The sequence below is a fragment of the Hypanus sabinus genome, chromosome 19 (genome assembly GCF_030144855.1).
Source record: "Hypanus sabinus isolate sHypSab1 chromosome 19, sHypSab1.hap1, whole genome shotgun sequence".
Lineage (NCBI taxonomy): Eukaryota > Metazoa > Chordata > Chondrichthyes > Myliobatiformes > Dasyatidae > Hypanus > Hypanus sabinus.
In genome coordinates, this window is record NC_082724.1 from 21,016,206 (window position 1) to 21,036,946 (window position 20,741).

A 20,741-nucleotide genomic window follows, 5' to 3' on the forward strand; every position below is an offset into this window, starting at 1 on the left:
AACAGGTTCCTCCCACAGGCAGTCAGACTGCTAAATAGCTGCTCCACCTGACTCTGCTTTGGACACTTTTAACTTGCACTGGACATTATAACTTGATTTTTACAGACATGTGACTGTTGTGTTTTACTATTTATTGTTGTGTTTACTATTTATTGTTGGGTTTGTTATGTTATGATTGCACTTGCCCCTGGGAAATGCTGTCTCATTCTGCCCTGCAGAGCTGAGAATGACAATAAAATTTGTGAATCTTGAATCTTGAAATTCCAGTTGTAGAATGTCACTCATTGGAATGCACTGTGAAATGGGAAATTTGGAAAAATCATTTTCTATCTATTCATGGCTCAATTAAAAATGATGGATTAATATAGTAAAGACCAGTAAAAATGCTTCGTATTTACAATGGTCTCATTGTATTTGTGTCACAGTTTCATCTTCATCCTTGTCTTAGTTTGAAAATATTAAAAAATTATCAAAATAATAGACAACAGATCCAGATTTTTTCAAAGGGAAATTATGAAGAGAAAGCTGTTGAAAAGTGAATATGTATATATAAAATTTCTATGAAAATTCCAACTTTTCAAAGTAGGTGTGCAATACTTTAAGCCTTAAGCTATTTCCAGTATTCCTCTGCCCATGTAGCGGAATAATATTTTAAGTGCATAGACTTTAACATAGCAATACAAATCCTTCTAACTTTGGAGTAGTAAAAATAATTGTAGCAAGGCAAGAATAATAGGTAGTTCCTCTCGAGTTTCAATTTTGGTAGTTCCATTTAGGAAACTTTGGTCAGATGGAGCGAGGTGTAGTAATCTTAACTTAAACTGAGACAATAAAGTACATTTTAAAAGGGATTTGTAGGGTAACAATTCATTTAGAGTAACAATTCTAGAAGAGAATGGAAGATTCTTACATCCTGGAAGGACAGCTGAGATCTATTCCTTTCAATTCCTGTAACAGATGAAAACAGGACAACTCACTGCAAACTTAAGGTGAGAATATCTGAGCTTGAAGGGCTTCTAAATTTAGCAGAGCATCAGAGGATCTTCCTCAGAATTATTAGGGAAATGATATTTTCCTCAGTAAGATAGTTAATAAAAGTGGGTGAACAAACCTCAAAGATAAGATTTTGTATTGGGCCACTTGGAACTTCTGCCTGTTCCCCATTTTGTGAAATCACAGTGGGCTAAACACACATTTCTGACAATCAATACAGGCACACCTCAGAAATGTGTGCTTAGCCCCCTGCTCTACTTTCTTGAACAGTGGTGACTGTGTGGCTAAGTACAGCTCAAACACCAGCTATAAACTTGCAGATAGCACCATTGTAGGTGAAATCTCAGGAGGCAATGAGGAAGTTAACTGGAGGGAGATAGTTTGGCTGGTTGAGTTGTGTCACAACTGCCTCACACTCCACTCAATGTCAGTAAGACCGAGGAGTTGATTGTGGACTTCAGGAAGTGAAGGCTCCTGATGGAAATAGCGAACAGCTGCAAATTCCTGGGCACCAAAATCTTGTAGGGTATAACCTGGGATGAGTAATATTGAAAAAGGCACACCAGCAACTTTACTTCATTTAGAGTTTGAAGAGATTCTGTATGCCATGAAAGACTTTCTATAGATGTACACTACAACGGAGAGCATACTTACTGGTTGCATCACCATTTAGTATGGTGTTGCAACCATCAGAGGGTTGTAGACTCAGCCAGCTTCATCAGGGGCTCTCCCTTACCTACCATCAAGGACACCTTCAAAAGGTGATACCTCAGGCAGGCATCATCACGAAGGACTCTCAGCATCCAGGATGTGCCCTCTTCTCATTATTACCATCAGGGAGGAGGTACAGAACCCTGAAGAGACACATTCACCTTTTTAGAAACAATATCTTTCCTTCGCTATCAGATTTCCAAACAATCCAAGAAATGCTTGAGCACTGTCTTGTTATTCCTTTTAGTTCCACTCTTTAGTAATTTATAATTCTTACATCTTCATACAGTTACTGCTGCCACAAAGCAACAAATTCATGTCATCTAAGTCAGTGATAATAAAGCTGATTCTGATTCTAATCCTGTAGAAGAGATTTGGTAGACATGGGAGTAGTAAAGGACAAAGATGACCTCATTTTCAGAGTTAGTGACATTTTGAATTTTACATAACTATAGTCTTATCTTCTTCTAGTTAATTAGGTGATCTCTAGATCTGATTACTTGGTAGTTTGTCAGCTGGCACCAAGACTTTCTTCTAATATGCAGAGTGCACATGTCCTCAATATAGAGTACAGTGGAATTTGTTAAGTGGGGGTGGGTTGGGGTTTGATGAGATGGGTATTTGAAATACAAAGGGCTAAATTAGCAAAGAGTATACTAAAAGCATTTTACAAATTGATGCCAGATTTGATCAATGATTAACTCAGGAACTGGGTCAGTAAGTCTAAGTGGGAAGTAATGCAGCTTTCCAACTGAAGTTGGAAAGAGAAAAAAAATGTAAGTATGATTTGATTGGGGTAACAAGTTAATTATGTTTTGTAAAGTTGAATGGAGGATTCCTAGGACTGCTGAGAACTACTGCTTTCAGCATGTGGGAAGCTGGAGTCTCAGCAGAGCACAAGATGAGAGATTTTAGGACTATATGTTTCATGAGTTGTCTGCCATTGATTCTCAGAGACCTGGGCAGTAAATGGAAAACCATCTGAAAGAGCAGGAAGTGCAAGAAATCTCTATAAAAATATCTTTCCTAAAATGATATTCACTATTAGAGATTGCCTGGAGGTGATAACACTGTGAAGGAGTGCTGCTCAAGATGTGGCATGTTTGGACAATGGAAGCATGAATTAGAGTTGGAGGAGGAGTTAGAGATCCCAGAAATGGGGTCAGACAGGTATATTTGTAACTAATTTCCTGGTGCCAGTGTAAATGGCATCACAGATAGGTGCAGGACATTCTTGGGATGGTTGGGAACTACGAGCAGAGCACTACATTATGCTTCATGTTAGAATCAATAATAAAGGGAACTGAAGAGTGGTGAAGACAGTAAGCTCTGGAATATTCCCAATACCTTGTTCTGGCAAAATTAGAATTAAGTAGGTGAGGCAGATTATTGTAGGTGGGAAAGCTTCAGATTCTTGGTAAATTAGGGCCAATCCAGGGGTAGAACAGACTTATTGAAATGGACAAATGGCATCTTAACGTGGCTGAGACCAGCATGTCCAGTGGCTCAATAGTGTGATTAAGGAGGATTTAAAATTGGCAAGGAACAGGCACCAGTATATAGAAACAGAAAATAGGAAAAACAGTTGGCCAGTGTGAAATACTGAAAGAGCTGCGTGTAAGGTGAGAGGGAGGATGTTTAAAAAGGCTGTGTGGGACAAGTTTTTTTTAAACACAGATTAGTAGGTGCCTGGTATTGACCTCCAAAGGTGGTGGAGGAAGTAGATATGATAATTGTGTTTCAGAAGCTTTTAAATAGGCACATTATTATGCAGGGAATGGACAGATATGGATCATGTGCAAGCAGAAGAGATTAAGTTTACTTTGGCATTGTGTTCAGTGCAGATATTGTAGGCCTTTTCCTGTGATGTGATGTCTGATATTCTGTATGTTTAAAAGGAGTATGGTTAGTCAGTAATAATGAGAAGATTGTTTATTTCTGAGACCTGCACTCAACATAGCAGGCATCTCATTGCTCTGGAAAAGCACTATAAATGCTTTCTCTGCTACATCCTTAAATTGAGCGTACCAATGTGATTCATCCATTACCCCCAGTATTGAGGATCTAGTTATTTTCAGTTGGCTACATTGGGCAGTACACATTGTTTGCATTCCTGGCACAAGAGTGCTGAAGCGGACAGTACTCCAAGCCCTGAGGAGAAGATTACAAGGCTGACAATGAAATAAATATCAAAAGCTTATTTGGAGAAGTGCAACATTTCCACTGGAAATCTGTGGCTCATGAAGACTCGAAGTTTGAAGGAGCATTTAGGAAGGTATTGAGAACCTTAAAGCCATTGTTTGGGATATGTACAGCCCTTGAATAAACAGCAGAATATTTGCACAACCTCACCAACCAACCAGCAGCTTGACCTGTCAGTAACCCCCTGCCTCACCTGTAGAATTCCACATCAGCCACCTCAGAGTTAACAATGGGTGGAAGTCATCCTTACTCATGAAAGGTTGCCCAAGAAGATCAGCATAGTAGTATTAGATAGAAGGAGGCTAAGAGAGACTTCAAGGCATCCTAAATAGATTGAAAATGTATTTGTGTAAATACAACAATAATGGGCTGTCTGAGATTAAGATGGTGAGGAAATCCTGGACCAAGTAATTAATGTTCCAGGATTTAAGATATTCCAAAAAAGTAAAGAGGCATTAAAATCTGAATTTCAGAACTTGCAAGGATGGGCAGAAACATTCCAGACTGTAAAAGGGAATGGGCACTTAACAAAAAAATCATTTTCAGAACTGTTAAGGAAGAGTGGGAGTCTGTCCTGGACTGATAGTCTCCTCGCAGTCTTCATTAATTCAACTTCCGTGTAATTGTGATTCAGAGTATTACCAATATTTTAACAAAACTATAAATTTAATCCAGCCTCAATTCACAAAATCAGGAAAGGATCTTTGAAGAGAGATACAGTTAACATTTCAGGTTGATAACTTTTCATCGGAACTTACATTTTCCAGGTAAGAGAACGTGGATTTGTTAAAGTAACTTCACAAGTGTTGCTGGACCTGAGTGTTTTCAGCATTGTTATTTAATATCACATTTTCCAGCTTTTGCTTCTGTTTTACTAGTAAAGCTTTTCTTCCTTCTCAGGCCCTTCCATACGTTGCTCTTCTGATAGCCATGCTGTTTTTCATCTATGCTGTAATTGGCATGCAGGTAACCAGTGTGATTATGTCCAACACATTATTGATATAAATGTAATATTTTAAGAAGTGGTTTTGATTCTATGGTTCATTATTAATTCACTGTAACACAGCTTAATTTTCTTTGAAGTTTGTAAATACTTTTGGTGTTACATTCATCTACTATAAATCGATAATTCATAATGTATGCCCTTTATTGCAGATTCTCTGAAAATAAGTTTATTTACCAAGATTTTAATGAACAGCAGAATATCAATGTTTCACAGTTCACTGTAAGGCAAAAAACCTACATGTACTTAATGGATCTGAAAAATATTACTTTCTTTTTCAGACTTTTGGCAAAGTTGCCTTGCAAGACCATACACAGATAAATAGAAATAACAACTTTCAGACTTTTTTTCAGTCTGTTCTGCTTTTATTCAGGTAAAAAAATATATCATTTATATTATTATACTTCTGCAATTACTGGTTGTATTTACAAAAATGTAAATGCAATTACATTATTTGTTTGTTACACCTTAGTTATTTACTGAGTTAGTAATGCAGAAGACTGGAGAAAAACTCAGCTTGGCAACTGGACAGTTCGGTCTGGTTGGTTTAGATCAGGGGTCAGCAACCTTTACCATTGAAAGAGCCACTTGGACCCGTTTCCCACAGAAAAGAAAACACTGGGAGCCGCAAAACCCGTTTGACATTTAAAATGAAATAACACTGCATACAACGTTTTGTTTTGCCTTTATGCTATGTATAAACAAACTATAATGTGTTGCATTTATGAAATTGATGAACTCCTGCAGAGAAAACAAAATTACATTTCTGCATGCAACAAAAACATTTTGAACTCCGAAAAAAAGACGTTGGGTTGAAGGTTACTTTTAAGTAAAATACTCAACGTCTATTTGAGTCCTTCTTGTATTTATGAAAAACGCCAAACTTAAATTTGCCGCCAGCAGCAAACCAAAAATAACGTCAGCCAGCTGTCAACCTGAAAAATTAAAGGACTATTTCACTGAACAATGAAAACATATGAATATACGTAAAATAATAGGCAATTAAAATATTTATCATACTTGGTCAGGTTGACTCACACTTGACAATGCAGTCGTATTCAGTAGGGATGGATCGATGCTTAGGGGAGTGACCGGGAAGGATAATGTGTTTTTTTCCTCTCTGAACTCACAGAAGCGTTTCCCAAACGATGTTTGCATTGCGATGATTGCAGAATGTAAATACTCCGAATTTATCATGTCGTGACCTTGTTTGAACTCTCTCAAATTGGGGAAGTGAGACAATGTGCCTTTCTGTAAATCTCTGGCAAGCACTGTCAACTTGCGCTCGAATGCCAAAACATCCTCCAACATGTGCAGGGCTGTACGTCCTTACCCCTGAAGAGCTGTGTTCAGCGTGTTCAGGTGCGCTGTCATGTCTACCATGAAGTGTAGCTTTTCCAGCCACTCTGGCTGTTCCAGCTCAGGAAAGGTGAGCCCTTTGCTGCCCAGGAAAGTTTTCACTTCTTCCAGACACGCGACAAAGCGTTTCAGCACCTCCCCTCTGGACAGCCAGTGATAAAAACACGTTGTAGCGGTGTGCTACACGCAGTCAGTAAACTGCAGTCAAAGATAGCTTTATTCGAACTAAACAGCCTTGCTTTTAAGCCTCCCTCAACCCGCCCCCCATGGGCACGGATGCTGCAAAAGACACATACTCACAAACCCCCGTAGGCTATCTCCCTTAGCCTGAACGCTGGCTAATTGTGAGCCGGTTCGGATGTGTCAGGAAATGGGTCGCCACAACGTCTTAATTAGATTGTACAAGATCACCATAATCTTCAAATTTAGAATTACATTTCAAAAACTAACAAACTAACATAAAATACATTTTAATTAAATACTGACCAATTATTTCCCAAAGCAACAGGGAGCCGCAGCACAGACGTAAAAGAGCCACATGTGGCTCCGGAGCCGCAGGTTGCCGACCCCCGGTTTAGATGAATCTGGAGTCTAAAGTTCATGAACCTATATTTAACAATCCTATCTCTTTCATTAATGTTATTTCAAAAAGAAACCAATCGCCTTTCCCTTGTCTGGACAATATACAAACAAGTAGCCAAAGTTAATGTTTTACCTCTATATCATCAAACATTTAATCTTTGAATTGTGGCTGTTAGATAATTGACTCTTCAGGGGATGAGTCTTGTGTAGAGCTATTTTTTCCTATAACACACTTTTTTGCTGCCTCAGTAAAATCAAATATCCACTCAACCCAGACTTTCTTTCTTCTATCCTCTCCCATTGGTCAGGAGGTATGAAAGCACCTACCACCAGACTCCACAGCAATAAGACTATTGAATCTTTCCCTTATACGATAAGATGGACTTTTGATCTCACTGTGATCTTGCACCTTACAGTCTACCTGCACTGCACTTTCTCTGTATCGTAACACTTTATTTTCACTTTTATTTAACTTTGTATTACCTCAATGCACCGTTGTAATGAACTGATCTGTATGGATGATATGTGAGACAAGTATTTCACTCTACTTAGGTACATGTGTCAGAAATAAACTAATTTACTAGTTTTTAATTTAGCACCCTCACCTTCACACAGGAATGCAATTTTTTTCCAAATGCATTTCACCCTAACTTTTCACTATACAAATTTTGTTTGAATAGAATATTTTCCATGAATGCATCCCCCTAATAAATTGAGAAATGGCAGCTGTCTTTGTGCAATGCACTGTAGTATGATGCAATTAGTAAAGTAGCTTTAATTCAGAATCCCATTTTAACAGTCATTAATGTTACATCTGCTGTACATATTAAATGTTCAGTTGCCAGGATTACAAAGGTGTTTGGGAGGGCTGCAGAGCTTGAGGAGGTTAAAACAGCAAAGTAATGGATATGTTTGAAAAACATGGGAGTCTTAAAGGTTAACATAGCAAATTTGGTTCAGTTGATAAAGTGAATGTGCATCTTATAATTGTCCTTCAGATTTAGGAAATTGGGTAAAAACTTTAAAGTTTAGAAACGTGTATTATCCAAAAGAATCCTACACAGTACAACTAATACAGGAGTCAGAAGGCAAGGAAGAAATAACCATTGACTTCATGATCAAAAAATTAGCAATGGGCAAAAAGTTGTACTGTCAGAGTTTACTCCTATTGTACTGTACAATTCAGTATCAGTTGCATTACAAATCTATAGCCATAGCAGAGTTCAAGAGTGAAAGAAAAAATCAAATCAAAGAAGATTTGCAGAGAACTTAAAAGCCCAGCATTACTTCTATGTTTAAGGGATTTTAGTTGGATAAAAACTGGGCACGATCCACATTATTTTGTTAGGTAACTCCCAGAGAGTGAAAAATGGAACTTGATGTGTCTTGTACCAAACAAATTAAAGGCTAATATTAAGTCTTTTCTTATAATATACTACTTTTTCCACAGGTGTGCCACTGGTGAAGCCTGGCAAGAAATAATGTTGGCATGTATGCCTGGAAAACTCTGTGACCCAGAATCAGATTATGCCCCAGGAGAAGAATATACATGTGGTAGCAACTTTGCTATTGTATATTTCATCACATTTTACATGCTGTGCGCCTTTCTGGTATGTGGCTTTCAAAATGTGCTCTCTTCAATTTTGCTACCTGAGCAACTTTACCTGAATCTTCCTTGAACTAAGATTTACATTATTTTTGATACAAAGAGGGAAAGTTGCATCTGCAAACAGCTCAGGAACCACACTGAGCCAGTCAAGGTGCTGAACAATAAAGATCAAGGGGAGTGAGGTTCATTCTTTGGTTTGTATTCAAGTAATTATTCTTGTGCAGGGGTAGAGGCATTAACATTGACATCAGTATCAGTAGGGATAGAAAATCATGCAACGTTGATGTTTCTTCCTAACAGTTCAATAAATAGCATGATAGCACTTGAATGAGCTTAAATGTAGTCAATTGCCTTTAATAAACCTGCCATCATTCACTATTGATCATATAGAATTATAGAACACTACAGCACAGAATCAAGCCCTCTGTGCTGAATTATTAATCTGTTTAGCCCCATTGATCTACACACAGACCATAGCCCTCTATACCCCCCTCCCATCCATGTACCTATACGTATTTTTCTTAATGTTGAACTGGTTGCTCATTCTACCCTCTCACAACTGAGTGAAAAAGCTCCCCCTCAGGTTCAGCTTAAATATTTCACCGTTCACCCATAATGTAATCTCACCAAACCTACTAAAATCTTATACAATTTCAACATAACATCGCAATTCCTGTACTCAATAGTTTGATTTATGAAGACCAATGTGCCAAAAGCTCTTTACGATCTTGTGATGCTACTTGCAAGGAATTATGTGGCTGTATTCCCTCCGTTCTGACTGAGTGCCTGTCTGTCCATGCTGAAGATGATAATAAGGCAATTAAATTTGTAGTCCAAATGTTTTCTCCTTTTTGCTATATACTTAAAATGTCATTATTATTGTAAGGCATTTTAAGTGATTTTATTTATTTTCAAAGTACTTCAGATTGTTTTTGCTAATTATCCTAACTCAAAATTCTTACATTTTTAAGGCTTCTGCATTATGCTTAATGCTGTTTCCAGAAGATTTCTGTTTCTCCTCTACATTTCTCACCAATACAAATACTTTACTCCTTCTGTAAAACACTAGATGCTGCAGTATTAGGAAAGCCTTGTAATGATTACAAGGATGCTTGTGGACCCTATGAGACTTTCTTGCTGATACGCCAAGTTCACCTTGAGTGTTAGGAACTCTGTTGAGTTCTGTAACATGTGCAGGCGAGGTTGCCACCCTGCCCATATAAAATCAATAATTTGTTAGCAGACATCTATCATACCTTATGAATGCTGATGTAAGTTGTTAAGTGGAAGATACTTACTTCGTGTGGAGTTCAGAACTGTTTCTTGTGGTTCATCCATGCAAATAAGTTTGGCTGCTTGGTGGATTGTCCCAAGGTCCATCAAGGTGTGGAAGCAATCAAGAGGCTGTGGACAGAGCATCACCTGAATCTGCTGGGAAAGGCATTTGAGAAGCTGTAATATATTTACTTTCAGATTGTGTACCTGGCCAAGCTTAAATGTGTTCTGTGTTCTGACGTCCTTTCCTCATGAATCTTATTAACTGTGCTTTCATTCTTCCAGATTATTCATATTCATGATGTATAATGCAACTAGGATTTTAATACCGAAGTACAGAATGTTGTGTGTTTAGTTGTGCTTCCTCTTGGTGGCACTGTTTAGTAAAATGCAATGTGCTATAACCTTGTGCTACTTTTCATTATAACCTTGATTCCTGAAATATGAGATAGGTGATATTCAAAGAAAATTTTTGCTCCATTTCCACCTACTTAACTGCTGAAGCTGAAGTGAAAATCCATGCTGTAGCAGGATTATATAAAAAAAGGACAATGGATTTGTTATTTTCCCTGGAAACAGCATGTTTACAATGTCACAATCAGGAAAAACTGTGCTGTTAATATTGTACTTGTATATGGAATTCATTGCTCTATTATTAACTAGATTGAAATATTCACAGATAGAGGAAATATCATTCTGTCTCTGTATTTCAGATTATAAACTTATTTGTGGCTGTCATCATGGACAACTTTGATTATTTGACACGTGACTGGTCCATTCTGGGTCCTCATCATTTGGAAGAATTTAAGAGAATATGGTCTGAGTATGATCCAGAGGCAAAGTAAGTACATTTTATTCATTTCCACCACATATCCTATGAAATTGTGTAACCATATACGTAGCTGCCTGTTTAGTTGAATGTATATAAATTAAAGCAATGTAAGTATATAACAAATAGTGAATTCTGGTACAGGTATTTGCTCACATTTTGCCCATCCATTTATTATAAGAAAATTAAGGTAACTTGCTTAAGTTCCAATTTAAAGTATGTAAAGTCTTGTACTGGAAGTACAGCTTCATAAAATTGCCCTTCATTATTTTCAAACTGAAATTTCAAAATTTATAGTCAAGTATAATAATTTCACTTTTGAGGCATGATGGATGCACTGGTTGTATTATTGCAGAATCAATTGAAACAATTGCATCACAGAAAATAATCAGGAAGTTTTGCAATAGTTAGCCACATCAAAAAAACTAAGAATCTACGGTACTCTTCCAACAACTGATTTTATTTAACATCTATTAAGAATTGTAGCCATTCAAGTAGAAGGCACATCACCACTAGCCCAGGGCAGCTGAGGTTGTCAGTCTTGCTAAGAATGCTCTCTAAAAAATAAATTTTTTCAATAAATGCAGAGAAAATAAATTGTGAACAAGAAGATGTATTAAAGTAGTTGTATGCTCAGCTTTGATATAATGCTTTTTTTCTGAACATCACTTCCAGATATTTACTAGTGGTGCCAGACTACTGTTGTACTTCAATGAGTTGGATACCCTAATGTTTCCAAGAATAGGAATCATTGAGCAACATCTTTTTAGTTTTATTGTTTGTATTATGCATGTTAGCTGAAATGTAAAGGTAGAGCAATGCAGCATTCTCCCATGTGAGGTGGGTAAGAAGTGCTTTTCTTGGTATGCCAGAAATTCAGTCATGTTTTGGCTTGGAAAATAATTTAGGGCCCGCACTCAAATGTAGCACTGGGACACTTGCAGATTGACTAAGGCCCACCACCTATGTAAAAACCTCTTCTACAATATTAGATTGCCCAGAGGGGAAAATCTAGACTCTGGAAAACAAGTCTAAGGATGGTTTTTAAAGATGATCCCTGCTATCAAAAGCTAATACCTGATTATGAAGTTAGGAAGGACAGGAGAGCTAATCTCATTGTATAATAAACTCGCCCTTCCCCCGTGTAGCCTGTATTTAGATACCCTGGAATTTCTGTGCTTGCATCTTTTCAATACCAGATTGCTGTTTCTTCACATTTTGTTTTACTTAGTATCGCCCAAGATCCAGTTTCTATGTAAATTCAAATCTGAATGTAATGGTGCAGTAATAACAATCCTGAAAGAATGAGTGGCAACTTAATTCTAGGTGGCTGATTCTTCAAATTAATTATGTTCACTTACTTTTGATAATTCATGAAGATTCCTAAAAACATATATTGATGTAAGAATTGAACATTTCTCGGACATGACAAAATGGAGAAAGGAGTCTGTGACACTCTAATTGGCAGTTTATATATAAAAATGTCAATTACAAAATTCTACACAATAACAAGCAGTAGATGGAAAGTAACTCCTGGTCTCTCTGGCCTCTCAGACGTATGTGACATTCCCAGTCTGCTCTTTACTTGTGTGGTCATAAGCCTGTATGAATCTTTGTCTTTTATTGACAGATAAAGACCTCTTAATCCACGTCCATGTATGACTTTCGATAGATTCAACTTAATTTCATTGGCTCTTATGGTTAAAACTAACACTTGACTTAAGAAATATGGTAAACTTTTCTTTTAAGCTCCCCTCAGGTCAGCACCTCGCGTTAGTTTGGCAGGTGTTTGCCATTATCTCCCTCATACAGATCATTGGCAATCCGTTCCTATTATTCCCAAAGAATTCTGACTTTGTGAACAAATCCTAATACCTTTTGTTTCCACCAATTTCATAACTGTACAATAATTAAATCTCAAAGTATAGAAGATGCTGTGCATCTGAAATAAAGACATACTCTAGCTATTCGGCAGATTATTATCTGTGAAGGGGAAACAGGATTGCTGTTTCAGATAAATAATGTTTAAAGTGACCAGACATTCCTTCAGCATCCCTTCAGATAATTATGATACAAAAGGTCCTGATCATATTTAATAGAAATACAGGAAAATGCATGAATTATGAACACAATATGCAGTAACTTAACTTCCTAGCTAAACTTCTGCTCAAACCTTGTAATATTTTACAAATATTAATTTAAAAAGTCAATGATTGTTTATTTGATGTTACAAGGTTGTTATGGTAATGGGGCACAAGGCTACAAATTCACAGAATTGTGTGTTATTTCTCAGAATTTTCAGTGGTCCAGCTATCAACAATATTTCTTGTAGTTCTTTGGAAGTTTAGTTAACATAATTTCAGACTCAATTCTTTGGTGTTTTTCTGTACTACGTTTAGCCGTTTAGGGTGAAAGGTTATAATTTAAATCCGATAATTGAGGGACAATTAATGTATGATAGTTTTTTTATTCTATTGGCATGACTGCCAGTTTGCTCAAGTTTGAAATCAATATTTCACAGAGGAAGAATAAAACATCTTGATGTGGTTACACTACTTCGACGTATTCAGCCACCATTGGGCTTTGGAAAGCTTTGTCCACATCGAGTTGCATGCAAGGTAAGGACAAATAGAAAACAGAAACAGTTGCTGAAAACTGGCATAAAACAGAAAATGTCATGTACATTCTGCAAATCAGGTGCAATATCTGTAGAAAAATAAATGATTAACATTATATCTTTGTCTACAGTTGCTGCCTGACCAAATGGATGTTTTGAACATTTTCTGTTTTTATATAAATCTAGATGTTTAATTATTTAGTAATAATGATGATCTGCTTGTAACCCTCTTCTGAAGACATTGTTTGCTAATGAGACAAGTTATGTTTGTAATGATACTTAACATTTCACCTAATTGTAGTGTCATGTAGAACTGGTTGCTCCACTTAAATAGTCAGCATCAAATCATCTGTTCACAATTAATGTTAATGGAAATGTCCAGTGAAAACTCATAAAACACTTTTAAAAACTGCATTTTGACAGAGGATTATGGTACCTGAGAATAATGAGATGAGTATGTTCTTTGCAATTGTACGTTACTGCAACTAATACTTCTGGCATAAAAATTATACTTTCCAGTTACAATACTCAAAAATTGTAGTAGTGCTACAAACATGAGAAAGTGTGCAGACGCTGAAGATCCAAGCAACACACACAAAATGCTGGAAGAACTCGGCAAGCCAGGCAGCACCTATGTAAAAGAGTAAACAGTTGACGTTTTAGGCTGAGTCCCTTCATTAGGACTGGAGTAGTACTCTGTAGCACTGCTATAGTAATACTATGTAGTACTACTATAGTAGTACTGTGGGGTGGTTTGAATTGATAATACGCTGCTCAAAAATGATGGTTATACTTTTAAATTTCAGATGCTTTGAACTTACACTGCACATTCAGTGTTTTTTTTTAATTGAGACCAAAGAAAATCTCATAGTATCTTTATCTATCAACTTTTGCAGTGTGGAATGTGTTGTAATAATCATGTGGATCTGGTAACTTCGGTTCAGTGTGAGCCAGTAGTGCAGTTGGTGTGGAGTTTGCGTGATGGGTTTTCTCCAGGTGCTCCTAAATCCCATAGGTGTACAGGTTTAAAGATTAATTGGCTGCTCTAATTTGCCCCTTATGGGTAGGGGAGTAGTAGAATGTGAGGATTGTTGATAGGAATGTGGGGGGAATGAAACGAGAATCTGGTAAATGAATATTTCCTCTGTGACAGCATTAATGAGAATCTCAAAATAGTTGTAGCTAATAATTCAGCTTATTAAGAATTAGCCACTTCATTTTCTGCTGATTCTGTAAAAACTAAAGGATTATTTGAAAATTTGTATCAGGCTTTTAAACCCAGCAATTCAATTCAACATTATGGAGCAGCTGAAACTAATTTTTGTCAAAATTTTCATCCAAACAAAACTACTGCAGTTTTTATCATATACAACTAAATCTTTATTTTTTTCTAATTTCAGAGATTGGTTGCCATGAACATGCCCCTGAATAGTGATGGGACTGTAATGTTCAATGCGACCCTTTTTGCCTTGGTGAGAACAGCTTTAAAAATCAAAACAGAAGGTATGTTCTTACAGATCTGGAGTTCAATCTGGTTAAGCCACAGTTAACTTTAACTTTTTGATACTTGGTATTAACATAAAATTGACTTTAGAATTGAATTTAATAAATTTCTACATGCCATGATGGTTTGCTTGTCTAATTGAAAACTATGCAGTAAAATACATTTTTGAACAATGTAATATTTTCCTTCTTGTTATGTCTATACTTGTATTAATATTAATGAATTATTCTGATTCATACTCAGTGGAGTTGTACCCTGAAACAATTGTGTAGTGTGAATGTGTGAGGCAGGAAGGAATTTGCCCATATGAGAGGGTTTACAACATTTATTTTGTTGTTAAACAGTATTTATGCATGCACCTGGACAACATCCAATTTCATACTGAGCAGTTTTTTAGATAATTTTTGAAACTGCCTGCAGGAAGCAATTGCTAATTTCAACAGTGATTGGTCATGGGCTAGCCACTAAAAATTAAATGGCACCCTATGCTCAGGGTATTTGTGAGGACTATTGAATCAACCTTTGCTTGCCAATGCCTTTCCATCACTTGTTGCACCAATGCAGTAATTGTGAAAGATATCAGGGAAATCCAAGACCAGCCATGAATGTCCATAGTCTGAAAGCAGGATTGGGGTAAAAGTTATTTTCTCTTCATTGGTGGTGGCTGTGCAAAGAATTAAAGCTTAGCCTAGAAAAATTTTTTGGACCAAAGATATGCCTCTCAAGGCCTCGTCATTCAAGGTCCTAGACAATCATGATCAGCATGTTTGACCATATGATTCCAGACTTGATAAGTCTTTGGCACAGGGAATGCATGGAATGGGATACCGTCAGCAAAATCCAGGTCATTAACCTTCACATGCCTAAGGTGTTCTTATGTGATTGAAATGCCAGACAGACACTTCAGTATTGAAACATTGTAATAAAAGTTTGTTATGAGCATTGTCATAAATATGAAATAAGAAATGTAGGATAGATATTGGCCAACTTTACATGAAATATACATATTTCTCAATGTTTGAAAAAATGTAATCTCAGTTGTAAGTTAATGATTAAACCCACAAGATTATTAGCTTGAAGTCTGTCCCTGGAATTTATGAATATCAGATTATTTAGTATATTGTTAAAACAACCAAGTCCACAGATAGCAACATCAAATATGGAAAACCAATTCACATGTGTGAAATTGTTAAGTAAGAAAACTCTAATATGCCCAAACGTGCATGCTTGCATGAAGTATGTATTTGACTTTCTTGGCCTATATTTAATAAATATCACCAAATCATAAATTCTGTGTGAAATTACAATATATATATTTAGTAATAAAACCACCTATATTCCAAAAACTTCATGTAACAGATTCTATTGCATCTTTCTTTTTCTCTTTTGCTGTAGGCAATCTCGATCAAGCTAATGAAGAGCTGAGAGCTGTTATTAAAAAAATCTGGAAACGAACCAGTATGAAGTTGCTAGATCAGGTGGTGCCCCCAGCTGATGGTTAGTGCTATGATTTTCTTTACTGTTACTTTTTCCAAGCATTACAAACTTATCATTTTGTTTGCGTAATACAGGATTAAATTCATTGTTAGTAAGTAATCCAGTATAAAACATTTTGCTTTGCCAGACCTCATTGATTTTATGTTTATGTGGAAACGTGCATTATGATTATAATTCAATTTATGTTTTTGTATTGACCAACTAGAGTCTGCAGTTGAATCTTATTATTTATTTGAAACTAGAATTACTTATTTGAACTGCATTTTACAAAATATGTTGTTTATCCAGTACATAATTTCATAAAATGAAATGGTAAGTGCACTGGTGATATGGTCTGGAGTTTAAACAGAAAAGTAATGAACATGTATTTAAAGTATTATCATTTATAGCTGTTAAAAATCATATTGGCCATTACTCTTCCATTGATTTAGTTTTAAATTTTGCTTAATGCTTCTTTTTATTAATTAGTATTTTAAAGAATTAAGCGACCACTTGCTTCTGTTTTATTTCTTATTGCTTGCATGGCATAGAAGGAAAGTAACACTGCATGGGATCAATAACATTTCAACTTTTTTTTGCCTGAGCTTCTTCACAGCTTCATTTCTTTTCTTCTCTCAATCTGTAAGAATATTCTGAAGCAATTCTGTTTTAGGTTGGTGGCATGGAACTTGCGTTGCCTCTTACCAACTGTTTCCCCTAACGTTTCTTTGAAAGGGAGACCCGTGCTTCAGAAATATTCCACAAAGCTAGTACTGCCTGTCTGCATGTATTGAAAATCAAGAATGATAGGGAGGCTTCTCATCTTTACAAAGCTTTGAAGACGTATGCTTACATACAACAAAAGGTTGACAGCTGGTTTTTAAGCATGCTGGTTGATGAGCAAAAATGTGCTTTAATTGACAAATTATTAGTCTTACACTTGAATTCATTGCATTTGTTGTGCTATCTGTCTGAAGCTTGTCTTTGTTCATCAAGGGAAAGGTTAGCTTTTGCTTGAACGTTTTGAATCAGAATGATATTTATTGTGAGGTGGGCACACACAGAATACATTAACTAAGGCAAGACATTTTTAGTCATATATTTGATAAGAGAAACTTGAATAGTGCAAAACAATTGAGCACTATTGTAGACTCATAGCAACAAAATGTTTTTATATTATATTGACTGACCTACAATGAATAATACTTCAACTAGAACTGTAGTGCATCAAACTATTCCATCTGGGTACCTCCATCCTGATGGCATAAATATCGATTTCTCCTTCCAGTAAAAAAAATTCTCCCTCCCGCTCCCCCCCCCACTTCTATTCCCCACTCTGGCTTCTTAGTCTTCTCACCTTCCTGTCACCTCCCCTTTGTACCTCTCCTCCCCTTTTTCCTATGGTCCACTCTCCTCTCCAATCAGATTCTCTGACATAAAATAAATTCAGTGTAATAATTTTGTTTAAATTAAAATCATGAGGACACTAGCTCTGTAGTAGCAGTTCAAGAAAGGGCAATATCTAGACTTTAAACCATCATTCATCAAAATGTACAAATTATAAACATTTATATAATTTGGCTTCTTTTTATACTCTGAACAGCTCTTTAAATGATCTATGCAAGGTTTGATGGAAAACAGGAACTCCCTTGCCTAGAGCATACTGGTATAGAATTTTTGGCTTCTAGATTCATAAACAGGGAATTTAGCTCTTGATTATTTTAATTTAGTATGCGTAATTTATATAATGATTACTGAACCTTTGAAACCTTAACTAAACTGATTGGATAATATTCATGACATTGGATAGGTATTTTAGCTGGTGGCCAGTGCTAATGCTTGAGTTATCTGACATCTTCATGGAAGTCCTGAGCTCCATTGGTGCATAGGCCTATACAGCCAAAGTCACCTGCTAATCTGATTACGTTGCAGATTGCCCCTGTGCTGGACCAATGCTGGAGTGCACAGGGTAGTGTTACAGACTTCTCAATAGCCAGGAAATCTGCTCACAAACTCTTTGCCAAGTTTGAGATTAAATCTGGCACAATTACTATTGAAATTATATGGAATAAACAATAATTGAAGAGATATCTAATTTAGTTAATATGTTAATGATTAAAATATTTAACTGTTTATTTTTTATGTTACTTTTAGACATCCACAACTATTTAATTTCAGTGACAGCTTTGACAGGTGCTTCACTGAGCTGTGTATCTGGCTACATAATTTGGAGAGGCTCCGCACTGTGCTCTGGATCATGAACAGGGTGGTCCAAAGGCAGACAGCCAACCATCTTGGGTCTGCAGAGGATCAGTCCTTGTATTATTAGTATTTTACTCAGTAAGGGGAGAAATGTTAGTGGTAAGAAACTGAAAACAGTTTTGCACTTTGTTACTTGTTGGTAATGGCACCTGTGCACATCCTGTTCGCTGCATGGATGGGTAATGGAAAAGGCTGTTTATTTTCTCAAAAAAACAATACCTCAAACAAGAATAATACTCTAATCCCCAGTTCATGTAGTCTCTGAATGACATGACCAGTTTATTGGTGAGGTAGAAATGTGTACTGACAGCCTTTAGACTTGTGTTCACCGGGAATTACACTGAAACCATCTAACTGAAAAGCAAAATATCATTGTCCATTTATCATGTGGTTTTGCATTTACCTGAACATCATCCTGAATGTGTATATTGGAAACATTTTTATAGATGAATTAATTTATTAGCATGCATTGTGATCCCCTCTGATTATCCAAAATCACTAATGATCCAATATGCCTGGACATAAATTCCTACTGAGGGAATCACTAGCAGTTATATCACAATTCTGGTACTCCCCCATGAACCTTTTTTTGCAGTAATCATTTGTCTCATTTGCATCCCAAGAGCAAAACAGCAAGAATTTCTGCTAGTAAACTGTTAACAGTTGGCTCTATCTCACCAATACTACTTGAAAGCTATCATCTCAACTGACAGACTTCTTAAGGTCAAGTTATGGATGATCGAATTTTCTTCCAGTTCAATATTGGATAGGTTGAATCTATTCATGCAATTTAGAGATGAAAACATTTCATTTGTCCCTCACAGAAATGTAAACTCCCTTGAAACTTAGAAGACTTTATCCTTTATATTCATTTCTGATTTCTAAAAATAGGCAATAGAATAATTTGAGAGTTGATAAAAAGTTGCTTGATTTTATTGACATTCTTGTCTAAAAATTAGATATATAGATGCTTAGCTGCTTAGTCACAAATAATTGCAGAGTTTTAAAAGTAAAATAGTCAAAGCAATTTTATACTCTGCAGCTTGAGTTATCTGCGTGATTTGTATAACTGGCTTAATGTCTGTTTGTGCCCGTCTTCCTAATAATTTTGCAGGTTTTCAATATAGGTTCTCATTGGTCATGAAGGTGAATAATACACATACATATTTGAATATTTTGACTTTGTTTAAAATGATAATCAAGAACATAACCTACATACTTAAAGACCAATTCATTTCTTTATCCTCCTACAAAACAATGTGAAGCAAAGTTATTCATCATACAATTAAAGATGTTTTAGCAGTAAATTCAAATACAAGAAATACTACTCCAGATATTAAAATAGTTTTTAGAATTTTCAATCAGTAAAGAAATTTGTGAGCAGTAATTAGGGTCCATAATCAGTTACATGATAACTGGGAATCCTGAGATTATCCCATAATTTTTTTGGGATTTTCTTGACAATTTTTGGCCAATACAAGCAGCTTAGGTACTTGTGAAGTATGCAGTCACTCACCAACTGATACGACTTAAGATGTACATATGTTTCTAATTGTGTTGTTATCCATGGTACTAAAACAAATTTATATGTTTCTGCAAAATATGAATATTTTGAAAACTCAGTCCTTATAATATCAGTGTAAAATGCTACATTAATACTAATCTAACCCACTGGATTGCAAATGTATGAAATTATATTTTTCTATTTATTTCAAATTTGTAAAATTCCTGAGCAGTTTCAAGTATATGGATGTCTAATTTTAAAGAAATTTTAAAGAAATTTTCCTAATGTGCAAAATGAGCATTGTTTTCTAATTTGTTGCATTCTTCAATTTTAGATGAGAAATATGAATGTGTTTTATTCACCTTTAATTATATTACTAATAAGCTATGCAATAAGATTTATATTTGGTAATGTTTACATCTTAAATTAATCCTTTAAGTTTAATCTTCCAGGAGTACTTTCATTATTTAAAATAAACACACATTGTTCTGAAGCTTGGAACATAGGATTACAGAAAACAGTCAAAGTTCCAGGATGTTTAGAAAGAAGCTACTGTTCTGAAAAAGGGGGAATCTGTTTGGTCTATTCACATAGATGATGAGGTAACCGTGGGGAAGTTCTATGCCACCTTCCTGATACAGGACTACTTTAGGAAATTCAAGCGACGCAAGGAACAAGGCTTGGTAGGAAAGCAACCCAGAAAGAATACCACAGTTGCTCTACAGGTGAGATTAATTTGAGAATGTGTAAGGAATTTTTAAAAAATCATTTGTAAGATTGATTAAAGGACATGCAACATGAATACTGTACATTTT

The 20,741-nt window shown here is 35.9% G+C and overlaps 1 protein-coding gene across 1 annotated transcript in view; it reads left to right on the forward strand.

The window, feature by feature from the left end:
- Positions 1-20,741, forward strand: part of LOC132377787 (voltage-dependent L-type calcium channel subunit alpha-1D-like) — a 348,931-nt gene that overhangs the window by 257,130 nt on the left and 71,060 nt on the right. The window contains exons 34-41 of the mRNA XM_059944141.1: positions 4,807-4,872; positions 5,191-5,282; positions 8,301-8,460; positions 10,448-10,575; positions 13,085-13,181; positions 14,581-14,683; positions 16,080-16,181; positions 20,521-20,651. Coding sequence (XP_059800124.1) covers positions 4,807-4,872; positions 5,191-5,282; positions 8,301-8,460; positions 10,448-10,575; positions 13,085-13,181; positions 14,581-14,683; positions 16,080-16,181; positions 20,521-20,651 — 879 coding nt within the window. The remainder of the gene's footprint in view (positions 1-4,806; positions 4,873-5,190; positions 5,283-8,300; positions 8,461-10,447; positions 10,576-13,084; positions 13,182-14,580; positions 14,684-16,079; positions 16,182-20,520; positions 20,652-20,741) is intronic.